Source organism: Anser anser, assembly GCF_964211835.1.
Source record: "Anser anser genome assembly, chromosome: Z".
NCBI classification, from domain to species: domain Eukaryota; kingdom Metazoa; phylum Chordata; class Aves; order Anseriformes; family Anatidae; genus Anser; species Anser anser.
The window spans coordinates 43,021,828-43,047,213 of NC_139723.1; the positions used below are offsets into that span (position 1 = coordinate 43,021,828).

The 25,386-nt window shown below is 41.9% G+C and overlaps 1 protein-coding gene and 1 long non-coding RNA gene across 3 annotated transcripts in view; one reads left to right on the forward strand and one right to left on the reverse strand.

Moving 5' to 3' along the window:
* Nucleotides 1-22,489, forward strand: LOC310889612 (fructose-1,6-bisphosphatase isozyme 2). Its single transcript, XM_083817311.1, has 7 exons — nucleotides 1-400; nucleotides 3,198-3,360; nucleotides 4,280-4,372; nucleotides 10,156-10,296; nucleotides 11,493-11,630; nucleotides 18,270-18,389; nucleotides 20,836-22,489. Exons 1-7 carry the CDS (start codon nucleotides 228-230, stop codon nucleotides 21,028-21,030), a joined length of 1,023 nt encoding a protein of 340 aa, XP_083673437.1. The 5' UTR covers nucleotides 1-227; the 3' UTR covers nucleotides 21,031-22,489.
* LOC310889613 overlaps nucleotides 16,463-25,386 on the reverse strand; it is a 13,536-nt gene continuing 4,612 nt past the window's right edge. Inside the window, exons 2-4 of one of the 2 annotated variants that reach the window (XR_014576638.1) lie at nucleotides 19,612-19,730; nucleotides 19,361-19,494; nucleotides 16,463-18,378 (exon numbers count right to left, since the gene is read on the reverse strand). This is a non-coding gene — a long non-coding RNA (uncharacterized lncRNA). Of the gene's footprint in view, nucleotides 18,379-19,360; nucleotides 19,495-19,611; nucleotides 19,812-25,386 lie in introns of both variants that reach the window. The other variant, XR_014576639.1, reaches the window with a different exon arrangement.

The following is a 25,386-nucleotide window of genomic DNA, read 5'->3' on the forward strand; positions in this document are numbered from 1 at the left end:
CTCCCTGTCCCGGGCTCCCTTCCTGCATCCCGGAGGAGCCGCAGAGCCAGTCCGTGTGCAGCTATTCTGAGCACCCCATCACATGGTCCTGGAAGCATTTTAATAAACTCTGGCTGGCAGTGCAGCTGGTAGCTTCCCCTCAAAATAAAACAGCTGCCCGGCATCTCAACACAGCAAGAAAGCGCCCAACCCAGCCGAGAGGATAGGGACACTGGTACCCAGCAAAAATGTCCGACAAAACCCCCTTCGAAACAGATATGCTGACACTCACGCGGTTTGTCATGGAAAAGGGACGGCGAGTCAAAGGAGCCACCGGGGAGCTGACACAGCTGCTCAACTCCATGCTGACTGCCATAAAGGCCATTTCCTCCGCAGTCAGAAAGGCGGGCCTTGCCCACATGTGAGTCCTACTGAGACATACGGGGAGGATGAGGAGGTGGAGAGGCTCCTGCTTGCACTGCAAGGCTGGGAAGAGGGTAGGGATGTTTAAGTGTATTGCAAGTGGCTGCAGGCAGGAGGAGGTCAGGGCATGGGTTGCCAGGAGCGGGAAGCGGAGATCTCTCTGGAGCACTCCAGTATTGAGCACTAGATAGAAGCGTAGGCGAGCTGCTGTTCTGCAATATTTTGCTGCTAAATCATGAATCAGGACTTCAGGGCGCCATTCACCTCATTATACCTCGTAAAGGTCGATACTGATGTATTTTTAAATTTACTGTGAATTTGGAGAAAAATGTACCGTGATATTTTCTGCTAACAGCCAAGCACAGTGCTGAGTGGTGCAAACAGACCTTGGCTTGCCTTGGGAAGCTGATGTTCTGCCTGACTGCAGTGTAAGTCATGCTCTGAAGCAACAACCCTGCAAGAAATGGCATATGCTGTCATGCATGGGTACATTTACCCCTCCCTCCTCAACTGGTGTCAGCGTTGCAGATGGGGAGACTTAAAAGGTCTTATATGAAAAGCAAACAAAATAATTTGGCATGTAGTGGTTTGGAAAGTAAAAATTTACCTTAGCAAATCCTGGAATGACTTGAGCTGTTCTTCACACAGCCAGATTAAAAAAAAAAAAAAAAACCCTCACTATCAGCCTTTTAATGGTGATCTTTTAATGGTGATCTATCAGAAGCAGCTCAGGGAGCTGGAAACTCCTAATAAAATTATGTATTTAAAATATACAGTTGTTGTTTATGTAATAAAGTATATTTGTGTACACTCCTGTGCATGTATGTATGCATGCATTTGTAGAAGATAGGGAATATATCTGTGTAAAAAAGACAATGCTTGTCATTTACTCCTTTCTAATTATTATTATTATTTTTTTTTTAAATCCTGCGGAAACACTGAAATGTTTTAACACCCTGTTTTTTTTTTTTGTGTGTGTGGTTTTTTTTTTGTGCTTCTGCTGCCTATTTGGTCAAAACCCTCAATGATCTTTTCCAATCACAAATTCAATGTCTCAGTACTACCATACTGACTTTACGGGTGTGGACCGTAATTTGTAGAGAGACGTACCCGAAGTTAGCAGTGGCCTCATGTTCCTATGCCCTGACTGTTAAGTTGTACTTTGTAGTTACTAGGTGAAGCTGAGCTGTTTTTTCTTCCCATTTTAGAGGAAATGTTGCTTTTGCTTATTTTTTATCTTTCAATATACAACTTCGTATTTATTTCATAAGTGGGGAGAACTACTGCTTAATAGACTGGAGGCGGAATAGCCACCTTGCCTACAAGACACTACTACTGCCTCAGTGCTACATGAGTCTTCCCTTCAGAAGGATTATGTTATCCCATTATGTTAAGGAGTAAACATCTTTTTCTACAAACAAAAATTTTCAGGCAATGACCAAGAAATATCTAAAATATCCAAACACACAAATGAGTAACCTGTACCATTCAAACTGCTGCTGAAACCATGAAATTTTGGAGATTCCTGTGGCAAGCTTTCAACCATGGTGTCTGGCTTGCATCTGTCTGCACTTATGCCTTCTTCCCATGAGCAAGAGCTGGGACCTTATCATTAAACAGAAAAACGCAGCTAGAGAGCTCTGATTTTTCTGGTTTCTCCAAACAGGAGAATGTGAAGTAACTTCTTTGATGCTTAACAGTGCAGTGTGAATTTTTAACAAATTTGCCATTTAAAGGTGAAGAAGGTCTTTAAAAAAAAAAAAAAGAGTCTTAGATTTGGGTTGGAAACCTGCCTGGAAACATACTGACTGGAGACTGGATGTTTAGCGTGCCCTAAAAATCACATTCCTTTCCAGTATCTTAAACCTGGCACTCCAAAATGCAAATACCTGAAAAACTCAATACTTCTGAAAAGTTCAGGCAGATCTTAGCTTTAAATAAGAGAAAAGACCTGTCCCCCACGAGTCAGGCCTGCTGCTGACCAACACAATAGAGATTAATTAGTTGTCCCACTTCCCTTCCTTTCTTATTTTTCATAATGAATAAAAATGCAATATATATGCCCTGTATGTTTGCTTATACTTCTGACATGCCCTGACCACACGCATCAGGTCAAAATAGTTCTTCCTCAGCTGGAAATTTCAGAAATATATATTACTATGTACTACATAATTAATATGCTACTAAAATCAGAATATAGAATAGAAGCATCACCGTAACCCAGCTGAGGATCACCAAATAAATTAATCTGAATAAAATCCAGAGGAGCAGTTTAGCGTGTGAATCCAGAGGAGCATGTGGAAATATCAGGGGTTGTCTTCAAGGCTTCTGATTTTGGGGTGGCTGGGGACTGAGGGGACGTGGGACCCTCCCAGAGCTCTGAGCAGCCATATGAGCTGCTCCAGCAGCAGAAGGTGACGCAGACAGTACGTGTCCCTTCTCCTTCCCCAAAGCCTCCTGGGGCTGCCGGCAAAGCCTGGCACCTGCCAGCTGGGCTGCAGGCTCTGCTCCTGGGAGGAGGCTTGGAGAACGTCCAAGCAGGAGCCAAAGGACCCTGATGGAGCCCCCAAAAAGATGCCACTGCTCTTTCCCTTGCTCCCGGACGCTTTTATTTTCTAGCAGCAGCAAACACCTCCTAATGCATCCCAGTGGTTTAATCCAAGGTTAAAGGTGTGGGAAGATGAGAGGAAGGAATACCTGGCTTGTATTTTTCTAAAAGGTCCCCTCACTACCGCAGGTTTCTTGATTTTTTTTTTTTTAATTATTATTAATTTTTTTTAATATATTTTCCCCAGGTTTGGCATAGCTGGCACCGTGAACGTGACGGGCGACGAAGTGAAGAAGCTGGACGTCCTCTCCAACGCCCTGGTGATTAACATGCTGCAGTCCTCCTACAGCACCTGCGTCCTGGTCACGGAGGAGAACAAGGAGGCGCTCATCACCCCGAAGGACAAGCGGGTCGGTGCGGCTCCTGCCTCCGCGGGGTGTCGGCTCGGGCAGCAGCAGGGGGCACTCGTGTTTCAGGCATGAAACCCGGCCCCGGTCCCCAAATCAGCGCTTCCCGGGGGAGCTCGGAAAATTTGCGCCATTGCTGAATTGTTTTGATTAATAACTGAGGTGGATGGCGTGATTGCAGCAGCTAAAGGAGATGTGGAGGGCAAAAATTAGTATTAAAGTCTGGCGAAAGGGGAAAATAATTATTTCGGAGCTTGTTAGCACACCCCAGCTCCCAGATGTAAGTGTACTGTTACACTCCTTGGCTGCTGGGGTTCGGGGTTCGGATTACATTAATATTTAGGCAAGATAAAATGAGCTGAGAGGCCAGCAGAGCTGGGTTTTGCATTACACGGCCGGAGGAAACACCTGACTGCTTCATCAGGGTTCCCCAGGAGGGGATCCTGTTGCAGTGACACTACTCGCACCGATGTAACCTACCCTTTCCCCACGATGTTTTTCTTCTGCCCTCAAACTCACAGTACCAGTAAGTCCTGGTTCTGAGTGTAACAAAACAAAACACATTTACTCGAGCAAGATGCTGGCCTCCAGAACGGCTGAACCCTTTCCTTTCAAATGTCTTACACCGCTTGGACGCAGAGGACTTCTCCTTTCTGCCATCAGCTTTAGTGCTGTCAGCAGGAACGTGCCCTCTCCTGTTTCTCTGGCGGGGAAACATGCTGTACTGCAGGGCCAGGGGAAACATGTTTTTATTGCAGGGCCAGCTGGGTCAGCAGCGCAGCCTCCTCCGGCGAGCTGCGCCACGTGCGCTCGGGGGGCTACACACAGCCACAAAAACACGGGGCTCACCAGGTAGAAGGAAACAGTACTGCAAGACAACACTATCATTTAACGTTTCCACTTCTTGCCACTTCTGTTTTAGGGTAAATACGTGGTATGCTTCGACCCCCTTGATGGCTCATCCAACATAGACTGCTTGGCACCAATAGGAACCATATTTGCTATCTACAAAAAGGTAAGAGGACAAACAAAGCACACGTGGCAAAGTTCACTTGGCGAAAGCAAAATGGCTTGGGTGTATCAGCTTGCTTAGTTTCTTTTGCAGGTCCTCCAAGTGTCTTTGGGCTCAGCAGAGCCTTAGAAAGAGTAGAAGAGGTAACACTTGAGATTTACCTGTGCTAAAGAGCTTCCCGAAGTCCCAGGGAGTGTGCATTTGGTCCTTGCTAGGTGGCATCATTTCCTTCCGCCAGACACCCAAGCATTTAGATAAAACCACCGTCAGGCAGCTAGTCAGCTACTTCAGTGCGGTTTTCCTCGCTGCAGGAGAGCCGAGGTGTGTCGTGGTGTCACTGCTGGGCTTCCCAGAAGCTGACCAGACCCTATCATGACTAGCGTTGTGGCAGCCTCCTGGTATGAGTTTCTATGCCTGTTGCAGACGGGAGTTTAAACACACGCTAACGATGGAGGCCACCTGAAGCTGGAGGAAGCAGTCACCTACAGCCACCAGGGCCAGCAGGTCTCCCCCTGTGGGGTTGCACAGAGCAGCAACTGTGCAGCGAATTAACAAACGTTAATAGCTAGAGTCATGCCAAGTCTTGTGATTTGATTGCTAATCTCCCAGCAGTTGGTGTTTTTCTTATGTCTGAGCTCACAGTCAGATGACTATGGGAGACCCTCAGCCATCATTATTTTGAAGCAACATTTAGATTTCTCATGACTGCAATGAAATACTTGCAGACTCAGATACTACACTTCAAACGCATGAAGATACACTTTTAAAATCCTCTCTCATCTTTTAACTCATGATTTTCCAGACAGTTCTTATCTTTGCATTTCTCATAGATGAAACACTCATCGTCAAGCATATGCATTTACTGGTAAACCAAACAGCCACAGCTCAGTCTGAATGGAGTCACAGCACAAAAGAAGTGCTGGTGTATGGCTGTCCATGGTGTCTGTGGTTAGTGACACCTGGATTCAGCCCAGGCCAAACCACACTGTCTGAAACAATGCCTGTGTATGGCTTGAGGGACTGCTGCTGGTGTATCTAACATCCTGATTTTCTCAGGGAAGAGAGCTTAGCTGTACAGAGGCAACCCATGCCATATGCCTTTATGGTAAGCAAAGGGACCCTCAGCCCTTCCATTTATCCCTGTAAAGACAGCCAAAAATACTACAGCACCTCCCTACTTTTAAGATGGGCAATAGCTGTGTTGTCTGCTATTAGTAGAGACAGTAGGCACAGTGTCACAAACATTTGCTTTCTGTTTAGAAGTGCGTTTAGGTTACACTGCATAAGGTTACACTAATATAAGGGCAAATGCTCAGTGTGATTCATATAGCATAACAGGTTGAAGTACAGCACAGATTTCTCTATCATCTTTAGCTTGCCTGTTAAGACATGTAATGACTATGGACTACCCAGCCTTCCCTAGGATTCTGCTTCAGAATAGAAACATTTCCCAAAGAACTCAAGTCCTTTCAAAGCACTCAAGTTTTCAATTCATTTTCTGATCTCTCTATAGTTGGTGTTGTTCTATTATGTATTAATATATTTGTTGTGAATACTGTTTTTAAGTTCCTGTTTTTCATGTGGGTGGGTATACTTCAGCACTTCAGAAAGAGAAAATTATGTTCCTTGGTACAAATTCTTCATATCCAAATAAAAACACTGCTGCTAGGATGAAATGCAGTTCTTCAATTACAAGAATAACTTATCAATTTTGCTTGGAATGTTAGAAACAATGTGGCATTCACAGACTTTCACTGGGATAATTCTTGACATAAAAATGTTAATTCTAATGTAGATGGTAATTAATGTGCCTTTCTTTCAAATAAGACAATTTCTTAGCAACATTGTTAACTCCAAACACTATAAACTTAAAACCCTTCAAAATAACTAAATAATTATAAGGGCTTTATTAATTATTGCTCTAGGATAGTGTCAAGGGAATACAAGTGAGATGTTTATCCCAATGAATGAGAATCACTTAAGAACTGTGCACTTAGTCACATGGTCTAAAATTTTGGGTAGACCTGTGTGGTGCCAGGAGTTGGACTCGATGATCCTTATGGGTCCCTTCCAACTCGGGATATCCTATGATTCTGTGATTCTAAGAAAGAAAATATAAGTTTATTTCAAACCATACAAAATACGTGAACCTTGTTTTGGAAAAGCTAGAACAATTCAAATTCCAATGGATGATCCTTGGCATCTGTCTGATATTTGGTACCTTCAAGTTCTCAGCTGATTGTATGACTGATTTTGCCACTATGTCAGCACCTTAACCCCATTTTCAAAGGCACGCACTGCAGAACTGAAACATTAGCTTGAGGATACTCAGCACTTTTCCACCAAGGCCAGACTTGGACAATGCATTTCAAACCTGAAAATGATCGTCTATTGTTGCTCCTGATCGAGGGCCACCATTACAGCCCCAGGTAATATCACCTCCTGCCAAAAAACACTAAATTTGTTTCTTAGAAAAAACACCAGGAAATAAATTCCACCTTAGGTTTATTTCATTTCATGTTCAACCTGGCTTTTATTTTCTGAAGCATGTGTGTTATTGTTAAAAAGACCAGAAAAGCCAGAAAAATTGGGCTGAGGGACTGAATCAGCAGAAGCCAGGGCAAGGGATAGGACCTAGACAATCACTGCCACTGAGGTGCTCTTAGCTGGTGGAGTGTCAGTATTGTGGGGATAATAAGAATTTTTCCCTGGATTCCTCTTTATTTTTCATGCCACTGAGCTTACTCAACAACCGTCAATTCGCTGCCAACATACATGCTATGAAACTCTGCTGCTTTGTTGAATTCTGTTTTAAATTTGTAACATTACCCAGTGCGTCAGATGGATTTTCTTCCCCTCCTCCTCCATTGTCATGAGGACAATAGTCAGCTCACACACACACACACACACATGCAGATACATACACTTCATGTTGTCCCCCATGGAGAAGGTATAAAAATTCAGAGCAAAAGTAATGGATATTCATGAAACACGTGGTATGAATGGAGACCCGGAAACCCAGACTTTCTAGAGCTGCTCAAAGGGCTGATGTGGGCAAATCACGTCATGTGGTAAATCTTACATGCAAAAAATTTCAGACTCAGGTATCACCTGAGGGTTCCCCTATAGCTAGACTCTGTGGAGCATCTTTCATCTGCTTCATGAGAACAAAGGGCTAAAGTGGCTGTCTCAGAGCTGACAGAACCTTTTTGCAGTCCCCCGATTTGAAAGACAATGCCTATTTCAGTCATTTGCATGAAGACTTCCAAAGAGATTTCACTACCTCCATCTCATAGTCAAAATATAATAGAAAGGAAATCCATCTGTGCACCAGAAAGAAGTGAAAATATTCAGCAGTTAACAGAGTCAGCTTAAATCCCTGGTTTGTCCCACAGTACATGGCACTTGGCAAAACTCCTGCAGTGTTAACAATGAAATGCCGGCTGATCAGTAGCTTTTTTACATTCCAATGAGCTCTGCAAAACGTTTGTTAGAAACTGAACTTTCTTCCTTCCTTTTGGAAGTTGGCTCTTGGAAACATCGTTGTGAATGAAGATGGAAAAACAAGTGATTTCTGCCCAACTGCCCATCTTCCAAGGGAGTTTTGTTTGTTTGTTTGGCTGGTTGGTTGGTTGGTTTGTTTTTCAAAGTGGTCAACAAACGTATGGCTGCTGAGCCATATAAACCTAGAAAATGCATTTAAGTGATAGGCCTGAAAAGCTCACCTTAGAAAAATGTATTTTAAATCAACTTCATCTGTAACCTGCAGCTACACATACTGTATACACAATATGTTTGGTAAAACACATTTCTTTTGTATTTATACAAAATTAAATTGTTTTCATGAGGAAAACATACAAAAAGCTAGAAAAAAAACGTAGTATGTTTGCAACTCGTTGTCTAAATATATACTTATTTCTGTATTTAATGTTACAAACAATTAGTTTACTATAGACAACCATTGCTTTTGGTGGTGACATCTATGTGCCATGGGGATATAGTTTTGAAAGAGAAGATGCTATGGAATATATAATAATTTTTTCTTTAAAAAATTGTTTAGCAGAGGATTAATAACTAGTCAACTGGCAAATAATCAGTATTCATAGCTCTGATGTACACAGACAGGCATTTTAATGACTTTTCCTTCATTACACGCTCATAATCTTTCTGAATAAACACTTGGAGATAGAATGATTAATTTTAAGGGACTGCATACCAGGTACCTTTGTCCATGTCATATTTCAGCTCCCATGAAGAGCTGGTTAGCAATTCTTTTTTTTTTCCAAGGAAGAATTTGACAAAATAATATTTAACAAATATTGTGAGCAAAACATAGCTAAAAGCTCTGTGAACTAAAGTAGCAAATACTTTCAGCCAAAATCTTTCAGCTGAAAATGAAAACATTTTGTTGTGAAATTACTGTCCTCCTGTGTCTTAAAAGAACTTCTGTTGTCCCATGTGTCTGCTTTCCTCTAGATGTTGGCATCCTATGATGAACAGGATCCTCAGCTTGCCCTTACCCCTTCCACCTTGCTGGATCCTGTTGGACACCCTGAAGGCTTCTTGCCAGAGCAGAGAATTTTTCTATTTTTTTTGGGGGGTGGTTTCCTTTGGAAATATCTCTGGAAGGCATTCTTGATCTTTTAAAGAATTTACTCAAAGTTCATGAAATATTTTATTTGCTACACACAACAGTCTCTGCTGACTTTTATTTATTTACTCATTTTTGGAACAGATACTCTGGGCTAGACCTGCTATTTCTATTTACATGTTACTCAATCTCTTTAAACCCATGCAACTACTGAGAAACTGGATGAATTTGAAATAATAAGGTGTTAAACGAGGGCCCCAAGAAAGTGTCTGAGGGAGATTCTCACTTTAATTGCCAGAGAACCAGCTTCAAAACATCCACAGAATCTCCACCACAAATGGCAAACTTTTTAAGAAGCATTAATATTCCCTACCCGTTTTATAGTCCCAAGAAGTGCAGGTTGGAGCCAGCTTTCCCAAGTACTCTCACAAATCTCTCGTAAGCTATGGCTGAAACACACCCCCAGAGCTGGCTGGAAATATTTGTACCACGTCTGCCTGGGCTATTCTTGTTCCGTGATAACTGCAATGCTGAAAGGAAATGTGATACCAGATCAGATGCCTGAAGTAAAATGGCATGTGAAAGTTCTGTGCAGAGCTGTATGTGCATACCTACACATGCACATGCATTACATACACAAAGGCATTTATTATATGCATATGAACACTTATATCACTTCAGTTGCCCATCTCTTCATCAGCACAGACCAATGCACAATTCTGGTTCTGCCGCGTCACACCCTCTGCCCTTTTATTCTGCTTTACTGGAAGCAATTTGTTTGCAAGCTATGCAGTGTTAATTATTGCATTCCCCTTGCAGTTATTCCCTCAGAGTGGTATCAGTGTGATAGCTTATGTTTGAATTTACAGAAAACCAGTAGCGCTGTTCTGTCTCAGATTTCTGATGATCTTGACTTAATACAGTAGGCTGCAATGCTAAGGTATCAGTTTTGTGGCAGGTATCATACTGATCACATGAGATGTATGAAATGACAAACTCCCCATGTCCTGTCACAGCATGCACATTTGCTTGCACCAAATTTGCCCTGAACTAACGAGAGCAGTCTCTATTTTGATAGTTTTAAAGGCCTGGGTAAGACACCAAAGGGAGATCTGCCCCAAGTTATTATTTAGATGTTGTTTTTACTGTTTCTCATAAGTATTTAACCCTCAGTCCAATGGTAATTTTTCCATAGGAAACGGATGACGAGCCCTCTGAAAAAGACGCTTTGCAGCCCGGACGCAATATTGTTGCTGCAGGCTATGCCTTGTATGGCAGCGCTACACTGGTCGCCCTCTCCACAGGGCAAGGAGTGGACTGCTTCATGCTTGATCCGGTACGGTTGTAGTGTTGGAAACATTGCCACTGTCTTTTAGAGCTTCCCATGCTTGGGTCTACTTGCTTTTGGTTCCTTCTTGTCTCTGCAATCTAGGTGATCTATGCCATTCTCTTTTCACTCTCATAGCATCCCACAGCTATCTTACTTGCACTTAATCATGTATGTTGGTTGCACTGCCTCTGTTCATTTTTTTTTTTGTCCATTCAGTGAGTGAGAGTTTAAGTTAAACCAGTGTTTGAGACCTTATTCATTCAAGTCAGGCTGCTGGTTTGCACAGAAAAACACTTAAAAAAAAATACTGCAACCAGTGTCTTTGCTTCCACTTGGAGGATTCCTGTTTTTTTGTGGTTTTTTTTGGGTTTTTTTTTGGTTGTTGTTGTTGTTTTTGCTTCTCTGCAAAAGGACTCCACCATGTTCAGTGTTTAGCCTGGGGCAAGAATCATTCCCGAGTTCGTTTTAGTTTTATGGTGAAGTCCTTTAATCTGCATACCCAACAAGTTGCAAAAGCAGAACTGTACCCACACAACCAGACTTTTGCTGCCCATTAAATCTCAGCCCAGGAGCCTGACAAATGTTACTGGAGGAATGTGAGAAGGAAGCTGCTTGTTTTAGAAACCGGCATGAGATTTAGCCAATACTATAAGTTGTTTTTAATAAAAGGGTGCATTATTGCCCAAACGCCTTTTAATCTTTGTAAATAAGCTTTCTCCAGGCAGGAAGAACTGTGATCCGAACTGATCTGGTCAGAGACAGAGGGGGAAAGGTGGATATCACACTCCAACTGCTTACAGCAGTGCATGCGAGGATATGATCGTATTCACTTTAAGTCAAGACAGTCAAGAAGAGTTTAAAAAAAATAAAAAGTAATTTCTTCCTTTATAACCTCATGATTTGTGGACACAAAGATCTACAATCCATCTGCTTTCAGGGTTGACTGGTGTTCATCTGATATGCTAACTGTTGAAGGCAAACTTCTTTTTGTTTATGCTACTGATGTAACAAGTTTTCATGAAGTTAACACAGATTCTGTGCTTTCTGCTCTGTTTGAATACTGTGAAGTTATGCACAAGACTGGTGCTGAAAAGACCAAGCTGTGCTAGCATTTCTGCCATCTCTGGTCTGACAACTGTTACGGGAAGTCAACAAAGCGTTCTGGTGCCTGCTAATAACTGGTCTCCTCTGTCCTTCTGTAGGGTCTCGGTGAGTTTATTTTGGTGGATAGAGATGTTAAAATCAAGAAGAAAGGGAAGGTTTACAGTCTCAATGAAGGTTATGCAAAGTATTTTGATCCTGCAATGACAGAATACTTACAAAAGAAGAAATTCCCCGAGGTAAGAGAATATTAGCACTGTATCCAGTGTTCACTGGTAAGCATTACCTTCTACACTGTCCAGGCTAGTGGGAAGGGTTTTGAAGACATCTCCGAATCCAGTTCTATGTAACACTTCGGTGCTGTGGGTATGCCTCTCATGCGCTGGCTTCCAGTGCATGATATCTTTTATAACTTAGACTTTGCTAAATAAATTCATAGCTTTGTTCACCACTATGTGGAGGAAATAAATACTCTGAAACCATGCAAGCAGAATGTGGGTATATAGAGAGAAGTATAACCCTGTTTTCTAGCATATTTGAATATGAAGCTCAGTCATTTGTGCAGCTGGGCATTTGGGGCTAGATTCCACTTACTGCCCCATAGGTGCTTCCAGGGATCTGGGTGGCACCTCCATCATATTCCTGTACATGCTCACAGCTGAGAAATATGGCATAACTCTTGCATGGTCTGTTTGCATCACATGGACCATGAAACCACCCAGAGGATGAAAAAAATAAAAGGGTGTGAGGCACAATTTCACCACCTTCTATTGTTAAGAGGATTATACAGTTTCCTCCAGAGAGACAGAGCTGGGAACATCCTGTGTCTGATGAATTTTCTTGTGAGAATAAGCAGCTCTGTATGGCCTGCAGTCAGGGCTAGGAGGACACAACACAAGCTCTCAGTGTGGAAATATAAAAGCTCCCTGGAAAGTGTAGTTGTGTGACCAGTAAGTCATAACAAAATATGGAGAAGTGTAACTGCTCAGGACTGAACTTGGCCTGGAAGATGGTTTTCATGCTTTCCTGCTAGAAAAGCCCATGAGATTATTTCTTAAAGCTATTACCTGTCAAAAATTCTTGCACAGCACTTATGTAAAAACCAATGTATCCAGTAGAAAACTTCAGAGTGCTGTAGAATGGAAATGTAATGAGTAAGATTCCAAGCTATCGTTCTGTGAGAAGCTCCTGCTGAGCTGAAAATCAGAGTTCACCACATTGGCTGTAGTGGCAATGCCGATCTCTTACCAAAGCCTCTTTCTTGTATTACTCACATTGCTGCTACAGACAGGATCACTTCACGGCATCCTGTAAATGCTTATTGAGATTATCTTGAAACTTCAATGCGTACTTTCAGACCAGCTATGAGAGAAGTGGAAGCCCACTACACGCCTTTCATACTTCCTGAAAGCTGGCCCAGCTGGGAAAGAGATCTGTGCTTCTCATTCTGCTCACATTATGCTGAGCTATGTATTTGGTGTAATGCACTGACAACAGGTTTTTTGTGTTTTTGCAAACCACTCAAGTGTTTTAAAAATAAAAAAGCAAAACCTTAAACAAATAATCAACCTCAGGCAGAAATGATAAGGCTGAAGAGATTTCATACACTCTGTAGAAAGACCAGACAGAGATGTTTCACCACAGGCTCTGTGAGGACAGCTCTACCATGTGATTCATAAATCCTTAGCTCAGGCATACAGGAAAAAAAAAAAAAAAGAAAAAAAAAGATTGCAAACACTATTTAATTTCAAATCTGTGCTGTATTTGGGGAAAAACTATTGGAAGTGTTGTTGCACTACTGCTTCCAGTCAGCAGAAGATATTTTTGTTACTTTAAAGCAAGTAGCACAGTATTGCATAGGCTGTTTGGAACAGGCGAAGACTTCACAAGGGTATCAAGCCAAGCAGTGCTTTGCTGCTCCAAGTCATAGTGCTGTCTGCGTGAGAAGAGCCAATGCACTGATGTTATGGCCACAGTGCAGAAGGAAATCTGCCCATCTGAAAGCTTGCCCTGAGCTTGAGCTCCAGAAATAGTATAAATAGGTTCCTTGGTTTAAAAAGGACACTATATTCACATTGTGAGAGTACAGAGAGAGGTGTTGCACTCTTCCGTAGCATAAAACCTGCTTCCTAGCATCATCTATAAGACATATTTATCAAACTTTCAGCTCCTGCTACAGCCCAGCTACAGCTCCATTGCTGGTGCTCCCACCTTCCTGCAGCCCCAGGCAGAGCATTGCACAGCTGTGGTCTGTGTCTCCTGCTCTTCAGCACGCAAAAGGGCAGTGGGGAGTACCTGCTGGGTGCCCACCATGTGGGTAGCTGTGACCTGAGGGAGCACTGACTCCATCTCCTGCTGTGTGGGGCGTGGGAGGCCCCTTCTCAACCAGGAGGACCACTCTTACCCTATGGCCTTCTGGCCACTGTAAGCCAAGAGACAAGGCACCAAATTCAGCTTCTTGTCACTTTATCATATTCTCCTTTTTCCTTTGATCCAAACTCTGTTTCCCCTTTTCTGAGGTTCTTGGTCAACATGCTGTTCAGATGACTCTCTTAACATTGCCAAACAGAATTGAAAAGTTAAACATTAAACAGGAAAACCAAGTGGAGTGTTGCTCACAGCGTATCCCATGATCTGTATCACTGTCACTGATGACCAAACATTAAAAATTGGCCTTTTATAAGGAGAGGAGAGATTTTCCCTTACTATCTAACAGCAGTGTCCCAGACTAGATAGTCTGGACCACAGAGCCATGTTGACTCTCAAAGTTTCTTGTGGAACACCACTAAAAAAGCATCAGATCTGAATTAAAAGCACTAAAGAAATGCTACTGTTCTGCAGATCAGCTGTAAGCCCCTTACCATTGTCATGCAGATCTTGGTGGGAAATATTTTTCTAGTCGAATCTCTTCTGGAATGACAGTCCAGTGTAAAGGTATTTTTTTTTAAGCATCCCAAAATCTCTTATTGCTTCAACAGATGAAGAGCAAGCTGCTATTTGTAAGGCTTCCTGTAAAACAACATTTACTTCAGCCTGCACTATATAATGGCACTATTGTGCCAGAAATTGTTTCTGCAAAAATTTTAGTCTAAACATTTCCTCCAGTAATCCTCTTAGGTCTCTAGCACCCAGCTGGAACTGGTTCACTGACAGTAGAACTCTGAAACATGCTGTGGCCATCTCTATACTTTGCTATTCCATTTCATTTTTATCTTGACTTAGAATCATAGAATCACAGAATGGCTTGGGTAGGAAGGGACCTTAAAGATCACCCAGTTCCAACCCCCTGCCATGGGCAGGGACACCTCCCACCAGACCAGGCTGCCCAAAGCCCCATCCAGCCTGGCCTTGGGCACTGCCAGGGATGGGGCATCCACAGCTTCTCTGGGCAGCCTGTGCCAGTGCTCGCCCTGTCTGAGTAAGAATTTCTTCCTTACATCTAACTTTAATCTACTCTCTTTTAGTTTAAAGCCATTACCCCTTGTCCTATCACTACACCCCCTGACAGAGTCCCCCCCCCCCCCGTGCTGTAGGCCCCCTTTAGGTACTGGAAGGCTGCAATGAGGTCTCCCCAGAGCCTTCTCTTCTCTAGGCTGAACAACCCCAAATCCCTCAGCCTGTCTTCACAGGAGAAGAGCTCCAGACCCTCCTGCAGCTTTGTGAGAAGCTGAGTCCTATCGCAGCTTGTTGGCTGAGAGCCATGCAGTGGAGACTTCTCTTAGCAATGACATCAAAAACTTGCCATCAAGAGCAGGAAACTTTCTTCTGCCAGTCAGCCCAGCTGTGCCCAAGTGACATTAAAATGTTAAGAAAAGCGTTGTGGTTTTTTGTCACCATAACTGTACAGAGAGGGAGGGATGCAGATTGTTGCCATAGTCTGTAGAAAAGACTTCTTTCCCCTCACTCTCCTAGTCATCATAGTTATGCAAGAAAAACAAGGTCTCATTCTGCTGCAGAAGAACATAGCTTTCAGAAATTAGTAGAATAAGTAGGGGAGAAAATGACTTCCATCACATTGTGAAGAGAAAAAAATCAGAGGACCTGTCTGTTATGAGCCACTTTTGTTTCCCTGGGTTAAGAAAAGCAATGCAAAGGGTGAAACCAAGAGCAATCACAAGCTTCTTCAAACACTATGGATGCAGGTGAAGGGAACATCGAGGTTCTCCAACTCTTTCATTAACATCAAAACACTACAAAATGCTCACTGGGCAAGCACACTATTTAGCACTCTTCAGAACTTGGGTTGAATTTCCCTAGCTCTGCACTTTTGTTTGAGATGAAAGCCTGGGCAATATACCAATAAACATGCAACACCTATTAACTTTCTCATCTGTAAGAAAAATGTCTGACTGACCAAACTGGGGAAACAAGAACATTTCTAGTAACTAAAAGGATTATTTATCCCTCCTAAGCAGGTAGCTGGATACTAAGGGAAGTGAAAATTCTACTTCAGTCAGTGGTTGAAGTGACAAATCTATAGGAATGGAGAAATTTCTCTTCTTTCTTAGCACAGTCTCAGTAACGCAGTTGCAGTTCCTAGCAGATTGAATTTATGTCAGGGTAAGAAGCAACTAAAATTCTCAGTGGCCTCTCATTATCTTCAATTTACACCACCCAAACACACACAAATTGTGCAAATCATCTGCTTGTGAACAGGAAATCCAGCACATCCCAGTGTCTGATGGTTTGTACACAGGTGGCTCAGCTGTGCAGCTCATGGTCAGTAAGTAGTATACTCGTGTGCTGCAGGTTCTTTATCTGATAATGTCCTAAAAGCAGTGCTTAGCACTCTGTTTCATGGTCTGCTTGTGACCAATATCCTATGACTTTTCCTAAAGTATAAAGAACTTTTCTTAGAGTCCCCTTCTGAAACTGGAAGAAATAACTCTTTCTTTGTCTGTATTTTTAAAGATAGCTTTAGACTATAATCATAGTTTTGCCTGAAAATTTTCTTTTCCAAAACTGCAAAAGTACTTTTCGTCTCTCTTTAACAGCTCTAAAGGTGCTTTTTTTCTGACCTCAGATTTTTACAGCTGCAAAGTCACAAATGCAAACAGCTGTGGGGTCAATAAGCTGTCATTGGAAGTCTAAATAATTATTTAGGCAAAAACCATGGAAATTTAGGGAGCAAGTACTTGACGGTATTATTCAGTTGTGTCTGGAAGTAATAAGACCAAGAGCTAGGTTTAAACTAAACAAAAGCTAAGAGTTCTGGGCTGTGTATTATCCATCAAGTCTTTTATACTTTGTAGTGTCTTCCTGTGAATTTTCAATAGTTCTCCTCATCTGTACAGGCAAGAATTATAGAAAATAGCAGAAATACAGTTGAACAAGGAATATCACACTGTCTGGAACAATTCTGTAGTCCAGTTTTACTACCACCTGTAACAAAAATCTAAGTCTCATATGTAGTGGCTTAGGACTCGAGTTCCTAGTGTTTTATTGCATTATGCTGTGTAACTTGAAGAGAATCTGTTCCCATTTTAAATGACAGTAAATATCAAAACTTCACAGCTGCATAAAACAGTTAGTTAGATAAAGTGATTTCAAAATAGAAAAATGCTTTTCTTTATCTGTGGTTTTCCCTCCCACTTGTGGTTTTCCCTCCCACTTGTGTGTTGTTTGTTTTTTTTTATTTTTTTTCTCCCAGCTAACCTCAGGATTTTGCTGGGAAGGGTGGCTGACTTGTGACGTGTTCTTGGAGCTGGCATTGTTACACAAGTTCTCTCTTTATATGTCTCTCTATACCTAGTACTTGCACAAGGCAAGCCTTGTAGAAAGCACTGAGATATTCTGAGATATTTTATTAGACAATGGATTCAGCCAGACAAAAAACAAATAAACAAACAAACAAAAAAAAAACCACTTGCAAAAACATGCAGAGGTCTTTTCAAACTTTTAGCATTGCAATACACAAATATGTATGCACATTAAATTTGCATGAAGCCTTAGTCGTTGTCAATTTCTAGGGGAAACCAAAATTCCACTCCTGCTTTATTGAAGACAGAGTGAGAGATATCAGTAGACCACTAGACATCTTGGCATATTAGCTCTCAGAAAGCTTTCCTTCAGTTTACATCTGTATTGTGTATCTCCCCTTCTTAAAAGTATAGTGATGCATCACTTTTCTCACGGTGGAGCTAATTTGGTGTATATCACTTCTATTTGTGCAAGTCACCCGTTTTTGTGTGTGTGTGTGTTTTCTTTTGTGTGTGTTTTTTTTTTTTTCTCTATCTTCTATCTTACCATTTTTATCACTAGCAAACCTGAAACTGGTTGCCTAATAAACCTCCCTAATTGCTCTCACCAAAATGACCTCTCCTTTAGCAATATGAATTTCTAATCTGAGAGCAACTACATGATTAAATTCCTATTATCTCCCAAACTAAACTCCAGAATGAATGCTACAACCAGCTTCAAAACTTGAAAACAAGCCAGAGGGAAAAATCTGAGAGTCCTCTGGGAACTGCCTGGATGTGTAGTGAAAAGTGATATGCTTCCTTGTGCCCCAGCTTAGGGACCTGTGGAGGATCAGAAATCAAACGGGTACTTTGTTCTGATAACAGGAAGAAGATTTCACTCACTTTTTCACTACTTGCTTTTTCACAGGTGAGCAGTTGATACAATATTGTTGTGCACTCAAATTACAGGCAAAGCGGTTTCCACATTGTGAGTGTTTGTCTTTAAAGCCCTTATTTTAGAACTTCATGATGATCACCAAGTCTTACAAAAGTAAGGCTGGTTTAGGCATTTACAGTGTCCATATGCAAAAATTGATTTAAGTAGCTTAGATACCTGGCTTATAACAAAATGATATTTTCCTGTGCTAACAATTGTCTAGCCTGGTAGATGTAATGCTCCATTTCTATGTCTTTCAGGATGGCAGCTCCCCATATGGTGCCAGGTACGTGGGCTCCATGGTTGCTGATGTTCACCGTACGTTGATGTATGGTGGGATCTTCATGTATCCTGCTAATCAGAAGAGTCCTAAAGGAAAGGTAAATCGTTTGACTTCTCTGGTAAACTTAGTCAGCTTAATACCTCTGATTTTCATGTAAAGAAAATAGTAGCAGATATACAGGAATAGTTTAGATATATAAAGAGATAATGATTTTCCCATCTCTGGAGAGTATTGTTAATGGATATGATGGTCAGCAATCTAATTTAATCAAGAAAATTAGGCAGTTGCCAGCTTAAGCAAGAAATGTTCCTGTGTGTTTTTATGTTAAAAAATTCCCAAATATTTTTCACTAAACCCAAGGGCTTTATTCATTTTTCTGAAGAAAATCATTGCTGTATCATAGAAGCCCACTGAGATACCTGTGCACAGCTAGCAGATAAAACACTGGTCTAAGAAAGACCTTCACCCTTTTTACTGGCAGCTAGAGTCCAGAAGGGATATGCTTAACTACAGTCAGGGTTTTGTTCAGTGCTAGACATCTGAGTTTGCCTGTCTACTCTTTCCAAAGTGTACTGAGCTTACTATCACCAGCCCTGAAAACACAGGTTTCTACTAACTGACCAAACCACTGTCAGTGGAAGGTGAGTTTTATGCATACTGAGACCAATATTCTGGGAAAATATGATTTCCCATTTGGGCACCTGTACAAAACATGCCATGGCTTAATGCAGTTCAGTGGAATGCAGTGACTCCACAGTGCAATGTTGTGACTCCATGAACATGCTGAACCATGGGCCGTAGTCAACCTCAACTTTTCTCCTGTGGCATCAGATGCCCTTACTATCGAATTTCTCAACAAAGATGTTTTAAAAGCAGTCTGAGTATACAGCTGACTTGTGGACTACAACTAACCTGCAGGTCATGCTTAGGAAATGAGTAGCTCAATGTGTAATATATTAGTCATAGTGTTCTGACTCCAAGACCTTCTTCCTTCCTGACCAACACCATGGTTGAAACCTTCTGTTCAATTGTTTTTATATGCTTGGTTGGATATGTACAGGAATTTACCTTCTTAAAACTACTTGTCCCATCTCTCCCGCTGGAGTCAGAACACGCTGCTGTCTACAGTTCTTTAAGGATGGAGGACTACTGGTTACAGCCTGGTGAACATGTATTTATCAGAAGAACAGCAGATCCAAGAGCTGTGGAAAATGGGGAGAACAGAAAAACAACTCTTTTCAGAATACACACCAAAAATGTCTTAATGTCTGTCCAGGCAAATTTGATTTCAATATTTGATACAGCAATTGAACTATTACCTGAAGAAAAACTGCTTTATTTCAGTCTTGTAGTCACAGTGAAGGAAGAAGAAACTCAACACATGGTTCCATAGTGGTGCCACTGCTGTTTTCTGGCTCCTTCAAAAGTTGGCCGTACACTACAGAAAACAATGAGGGCTAATGGTCCCACTTTGCCTGTCAGGTAGAGGCTTTGTAGCAGAAACAGCATTTTGGTGGGCCTTAAAGATAAGAACGATGTCAATATGTGCTGTTTATGTTTGTGGTGTATCATGGATTTTTTACAAACACAGTGATAAGAGAACTATGGATAGGAAAGTCCTGTGTCCACCCCTTTTCTTAATAATTGCATTCTGTTGTGCTTCCTTTTACCCAGAAAACATTCTGTATCTTGCACACATGAAAAGACTTTTAAGCATAACATGAAGTAACATTATAATACACGAGTATGTTTTAGAATGCCAGCAAAATATTCAGCTAAATCTACAGAGGTAATGTCCATTAAAAAATAACTAGCTGTCATCTATATTCTTTTAAACACAGAATATTTTGGCACGTATCCTAAATAAGTTTGCATTCAGCTGGAACACAGGCACAACAGAGGCAACATTTTTAAAGCCATGAACAGGGATCAACAGACTCCATACTAAAAGTGAAAACTTTCTTTTAATAATTACTGCAGTTACTTTCAAAACTAGAGTCTCTATCTGCATGAGTTCAAGCCACTGATATCTATTCACATTTCTGAAAATCTTCAATCAAAACCTGAAATTTGAAACTGGGAGCTTCAAGTTTCAAACTCCAAAATATCCTGACCAAACACAACGTGATTACCCCAAGCTTTGAGATAACAAATAAAGCCTATACATAGGAAGACGTTTTGACTTTTCTTTGCCGGTATGGTTGTCTTGCTTAGCTGGCTTTAGTGCTTTGCTAATGTCTGTGGGCCCAACAGCTTCTTTTGACACTTTTGACAAAATACAGCTTCACTGATGATACACGTCAGTATGTCAGCTTGGAAACTATGGCACTGATGCTTGAGAGCAGGGTCAGTGCATTTGTCCTCAAACAGAAAGTGTGAAGGGAGGTGAAAGGAGGAAAGAAGGGACTGATGAGAGATACATTGCTACTTAGGTTAATTTTGTACTTAGGTCCAAAATTTGCCCAAATCACAGGCTACGTTCTGGTAAGACCTCTGATGTAATTACCCTCAAGTACAGTTTCTTGTTCCCTCTTCCTTTCTAGCTCCGACTTCTCTACGAGTGCAACCCTATGGCTTTCATCATCGAGCAGGCAGGTGGGATGGCGACTACTGGGACTGAGGCGGTGCTGGATGTGAAACCTGAGGGTATTCACCAGAGGGTTCCTCTCATTCTCGGTTCTCCGGACGATGTGAAAGAGTACCTCGCTTGTGTACAGAAACACCAGAAGAGCAGCTAAAGGCTTTTCTACTTCAGACCTTGCTCATCTGTCTTCAGTGTACAGTAAAAACAATACCTTTCAGGATGGTGGAGTCTAGCATTTTAACACCCACCTCTCGGTGAAAATCCCACTTAATGAGGGCAAGAGAAATAGCGAGAATGGCTGATGGGAAAAACAAAAGTTTCATTTCTCCTTGCAGACAAATGTAAAAATCCTCTAACTCTGATTTATGTGACGCAAATGTAGAAACAAAGGCCTAATTAGTAAACAGAAGCTACTTACTTTACATAGTACTAACAGAAAGAAGGGAATGGTATCGGTACCCCTATCTGATCTGACATTACATTTTGGTATTGTTTGAGACAGGGTTTTCATATAAACCTTTGCAATGCCACTATCTGGATTTTCTTTTCTTCAGAGGTTTTGTTGCAGGTGCTTTTTATCTTGTCAGCCCTGAGAAGACCAAAAGTCTTGTGCTGTGTAATTAATAAAGATGAAAAAGCAGTTACATTGCAACAGAATTTCAGTCTACATGTGAACAGGAAAATGCCTGATGTTCTTTACAGACCTGGAACTCTCAATGGCACAATTTGTAATAAACAGTTGCTGCAAATGTGACACTCAAATCATACACACTCCCGTTTTATCTGTAATCTGCTGCAACAGAAGATCAGTTATTACCACAAAGCCATTGATACACCTCCATTTTCCTTTGCTTTGAAAGGTTATAATTTCAGATTTACATTTGCCCTTTTACACACATTATTTTACTGCTCCTAGACAACTCCTACTAGTGCCCTGCTGCCATGACTGACACTGCCTAAGGAGATATGGAATTAGCTGTGAAACCAGCAAGCATTCATTGAGCAATAAAAGTAAAAAATATTAATTAAAAGAAATGTGTAACTATGCTAAGCAATAGGAGAGTGAAAATGGCGGTTTAGGTCACTTAAAGCACAAGGCATACTGATTTCTTTATAACCCTTCTGTCTCTTACTGGTGTCATCACCTGGACATTTATTCGACTGTCTTGTCTTAACCAATTCCTGCCCCATCTGCTCATTTCCACCCCTGCTCCACTTCCCCAGCTATACTTGGACAAGACTTAAGAACTTAAGAACTCACCATGAACTATATTAGTACATGGACAGGAGTTAAAAATACTCCTGCCAAGAAACCCCAGTGGCTATTGCGAAGCTTACAACTATGTTCTATTATTCATAAAGCCACAGGTTGAATAAAGGCAGGCATAAATTTATACAGAATGGGTATTAGCTCATAGGCATTGTTATCACAGGGGTTGTGGATGTGATTTCAGTACTGCTTCAGGTATCAAAGCACTCTTTCTACAGGTGTTTATCTGGTACTCTTTAAAGTTGTAATAGTGACATCCGCCTAGGATCAGCAAGTACACCATGTACTTGTTTGTTCTGTTCTTTGTCATGTGCTTCCCGAATCTCTGCTTTCAACAGCAAAACAGGCAACACTTAAATCTCAGAGAATGAAGAGGAAGCTGGGAAGAGAAAAGGCTGGGAGGGTCTAGGTAATAGACAAGGCAACCTTACCACAGAAAATGTAATGGTACACTCTGACTGTGAAGCTAGTGCACTAGTTTTCTTTTCTGGCAAACAAAATGTGTGCACACTGCATGTATATATTTATACTCATATATAGTCACTCACCCCCCCCCCCATCCCCATCTCAAACACAGGTAGTCGTTGGGTTCACCAGTTTATCAAGAAATTCTATCACATTTCTCAAACAGGAAACTTAAAACCAAGCATAGTTTGGGGCTCATGTAGGAAACAGCAACACCTGAACTGTATCAGAAAAGAGACCACTTGTAAGCCTGCCTTGTTTCCAAGGGGCCAGGAGAGAGTGCAGGGACTTGGTACTCCCCAGAGTAACCACAGGGTCTCTAACAACTGTTGTTAGACACCTGCTGAAAGAAAGTTTGTGTTGTGGTGGGCACACACACTGTAGTGACTAAGATCTGTGTTTCTTTGTGGACAGTTACACCATTATATGAATAATGTGATGTTTCAGTGGCTTACAGTCAGCACAAACACACCGTAGATGCCCTTATTTCAGCATGGTTTAATAGCAGAATCTGTGTATAATCCCAGCTGGTAGCCTTTCCATGGCTTGTCTTTTTTTTTTTATCCCCCCCCTCAGTATGCACCACAAGCACCTGTTGGCGCAGGACCTAGTGCTGGGTAGCCGATCTTACAAACAATTGCAGTTCTGGTAGCTGTTGATGCTCAAACGATAAAGCTCACAGTTTGTGGGCTGCTGGGTGGCTGGTATGCAAAAAGAGATCAGTATCTTCTCCGAAAGGAGAATAATCTCATTTCAATTGGCAACCCATGCAAACCCCAAACACAGATTAAGCAAGCAGCAACTTTCTCTGGTGTGCACCGTGGTTTTTCTTCACCAGTGTCCCATCTGACCTACAGCACCCGCATGGTTCTCCTAAATATTTATATAGCTGCTGTCACATCTAGCATAACCCTGCCACTGGATGACCCCGTGGCAGGACAAGGGGTTACCATGACCCAGAGCAGGGCAGGAGGGACCGGGAAGGAGCAGAGCACCACCGGGAGGCAGCGGGCATCGCTCCGGGCTGGAGTTAGCATCTCTCACTGCTGGATCTGGAGGCAGCCCTCCTCACACCGCCAGGACGGGGTTTAAAGTTTCCCTTCCCAGTGCAATACCCGTTCAGGACATTTCTTCAGAGCTATCTGGCACAAACCGCAGGATGCCTGTGGTACAGGGTCACTACCTACGAAGCCCTTGCATTACTAGGCCGCAACTTCCCCTCATGGTCAGCTGTCAGGATGTGGGAGGCATCCAGACAGCTGAGAGAATGAGAGACAGAATTTATTTTTTAAGAAGCTAGAAGCGATATTTAGTGATGTGAGAGGTGAGAAAGGGGACACACCACCAGCTGCCTTCAAAGCTGATGGAGAACTAGGGAACAGAGCAGCCACCAGTGCTGACCACTGCTCAAGGCAAAGACACTTTGCCTCCACTTACAGGAGCAGCTGATGCTTTATATTACACCTCAGGCTGGCACCAGCATGACACACAACCGAAAATCCACAAAAAATCAAATATACGAAGAAACAGAACCGCATTTAAATATTAGTTTACACATGTTCCATTATACCATTTTTTAACTTGGAGCATTTTTTTTTTGGTACAAAATTATACATAAACCAACTCCAGCTTGATTCCCTGATACTTTTGGAGAAGGATGTGGAAAGCAAAGTATAGAAGTTGTGTTGTACCAAGTTGACAAACATGATTTTCTTAAAGCGCTGTTTTCCTACTCGCTGCCAAACCAAATTTGTATTTCCAATGTCAGGACGAATTTTCATCTATTTCAGAAGTAAAATGAAAGTGAACCACCTACACCTGGTTGTATCCAATAACAGAAGAAAACACAGCAACCCCCGCCACTAAAAAATGAGCAGTGGTTTTGCCAGTTACTTTGATTAGAAATTAAGTTAGCCTGAACAACCAGCCACAGAGAAGAACAGCAGGCCTTGTGACTGAAATCACAAGACCGGGGATTAGAAGGCAGGTTGGGGCTGGCAGGGTTCCCAGCAGGCTGCTGCCCCACAAACCCAGCGTGGCAGGGAGGTGGCTGCGGGCCTGCAGCAGGAGATCGCCGCTGCTCCAAGTCTCTAAGGGTACCAAACTATTCCCTGGTAGCAGCAAAATCTTCCCTGAGAAAGCAAGACAGCTGGCGTGGGGTTGCTCTTTGAAATACTGGATCAGATGCAGCTTTGAGCATTTACATCGAAAGTCTGTATTATTTTCTTTTGCTCTGCACAAAACATACGTGCCGGGAGTTCTGTTGCTTTCTAGTAAGTCCAAGTGATATTTCTGGCAAAATCAGGCAGACTTTTTGTCATGTATAAAGTGGAAGCAGTATACCACAGGATGATTAAAAAGAACAAGAAAGAGCTCTTTGTTTAACTTAATTGCATTACCCAGGTTCATAGTGAGAAAAGGGTGATCAGTACATATGGAACAGAAGAGAGAGATAAACAAGAGGAAAGATGGTAAGATTGTTAACTCCTGCAAGACTTCAAAGACAGAACTGCATATTTTCCAGAGATATCCAAGCTTTTAATGTGAGTAACACAGGAAGAAAAATTAACACAAAGACAGGGTCTTCATACAGACAGCTACTCAGAGGTACAGAAGCTCACACATTTTAAGGAGACAGTGCCTGCTGCTCCTTGTCATCATGGACAATGCTCAGAAATTCCATGCATTTCTACCAGAAAGAGGTTTTGTTCCTGCAAATACAGATTTTCTGATTTTTTTTTTCTGATTCCAGAAAACATAAAGACCTCAGACCAA